Below are 1350 nucleotides of genomic sequence, written 5' to 3' on the forward strand. Positions count from 1 at the left end.
TGTGTGTGTGTGTGTGTGTGTGTGTGTGTGTGTGTGTGTGTGTGTGTGTGTGTGTGTGTACCTCCACAGCAGCGTCTCTGTATTTTATAACCTCCTGATGCTCCAGGCTGCTCGTGGCTGTAGTGATGGAGGCTGTTGTCATGGTAACAGATGATGATGAGTCAGCAGAGTCTTTGGTGGGCGGGAACAGGAATGTGATCCCAGACCAGGTCCTGACACACACACACACACACAGGTTACAGAGTTCTGTAGGACCTTGCTCAGGTGTTCAGAGTGATCCTCAGAAGTTACCTGCTTCCTCTGCAGGGATCACTTCCTGTTTCAGCTCCTGTCTCCATGGTAACAGAGCTGTGGTCCATCACCGCTGCATCAGTTTCTGCAGAAAATCATGAAGAACGTCTCCCAACCTGACCCCTGAAACCCTGCAGAAGGTCCTGAACCAAACAGACCCAGGTCCCTCCTACTGGTCCCTCATGGTAGTCTAAACCAGATCCAGGATCCTGGCGTTCACTACAGAGAAGTCTGGGTCTGCAGGTACTGTATAGTCTCACAGGAACCTGATCTGGATATACAGCCTCAGTCCAGACTGTTCTCCCCTGTGCTTCCACAATGAAACGAGTCACCAGAGTCCACCAGAGTCTGTCAGAGTCAACCAGAGTCTATCAGAGTCAACCAAAGTCCACCAGAGTCTGTCAGAGTCAACCAGAGTCTATCAGAGTCAACCAAAGTCCACCAGAGTCTATCAGAGTCAACCAGAGTCCACCAGAGTCTGTCAGAGTCAACCAGAGTCTATCAGAGTCAACCAAAGTCCACCAGAGTCTATCAGAGTCAACCAGAGTCTATCAGAGTCAACCAGAGTCCACCAGAGTCTATCAGAGTCAACCAGAGTCTATCAGAGCCAACCAGAGTCCACCAAAGTCTATCAGAGTCTAACAAGGTCCACCAGTCTGTCAGAGTCCACCAGAGTCTAACAGAGTCTAACAAGGTCCACCAGAGTCTGTCAGAGTCCATCAGAGTCTGTCAGAGTCCATCAGAGTCTGTCAGAGTCCACCAGAGTCTATCAGAGTCAACCAGAGTCTATCAGAGCCAACCAGAGTCCACCAAAGTCTATCAGAGTCTAACAAGGTCCACCAGTCTGTCAGAGTCCACCAGAGTCTAACAGAGTCTAACAAGGTCCACCACAGTCTGTCAGAGTCCATCAGAGTCTGTCAGAGTCCATCAGAGTCTGTCAGAGTCCACCAGAGTCTATCAGAGTCAACCAGAGTCCACCAGACTCCACAAGAGTCCACCAGAGTCTATCAGAGTCAACCAGAGTCCACCAGACTCCACAAGAGTCCACCAGAGTCTATC

General features: G+C 50.3%; 1 protein-coding gene across 1 annotated transcript in view; it reads right to left on the reverse strand.

The window, feature by feature from the left end:
- The window catches only part of LOC106534040 (coiled-coil domain-containing protein 180), a gene marked incomplete at its 5' end in the record, with an annotated part of 21732 nt that overhangs the window by 805 nt on the left and 19577 nt on the right, over positions 1-1350 (reverse strand). Inside the window, 2 exon segments of the mRNA XM_014030540.1 lie at positions 62-212; positions 292-376. Coding sequence (XP_013885994.1) covers positions 62-212; positions 292-376 — 236 coding nt within the window.

Source organism: Austrofundulus limnaeus, unplaced genomic scaffold (genome assembly GCF_001266775.1).
Source record: "Austrofundulus limnaeus strain Quisiro unplaced genomic scaffold, Austrofundulus_limnaeus-1.0 Scaffold1078, whole genome shotgun sequence".
Lineage (NCBI taxonomy): Eukaryota > Metazoa > Chordata > Actinopteri > Cyprinodontiformes > Rivulidae > Austrofundulus > Austrofundulus limnaeus.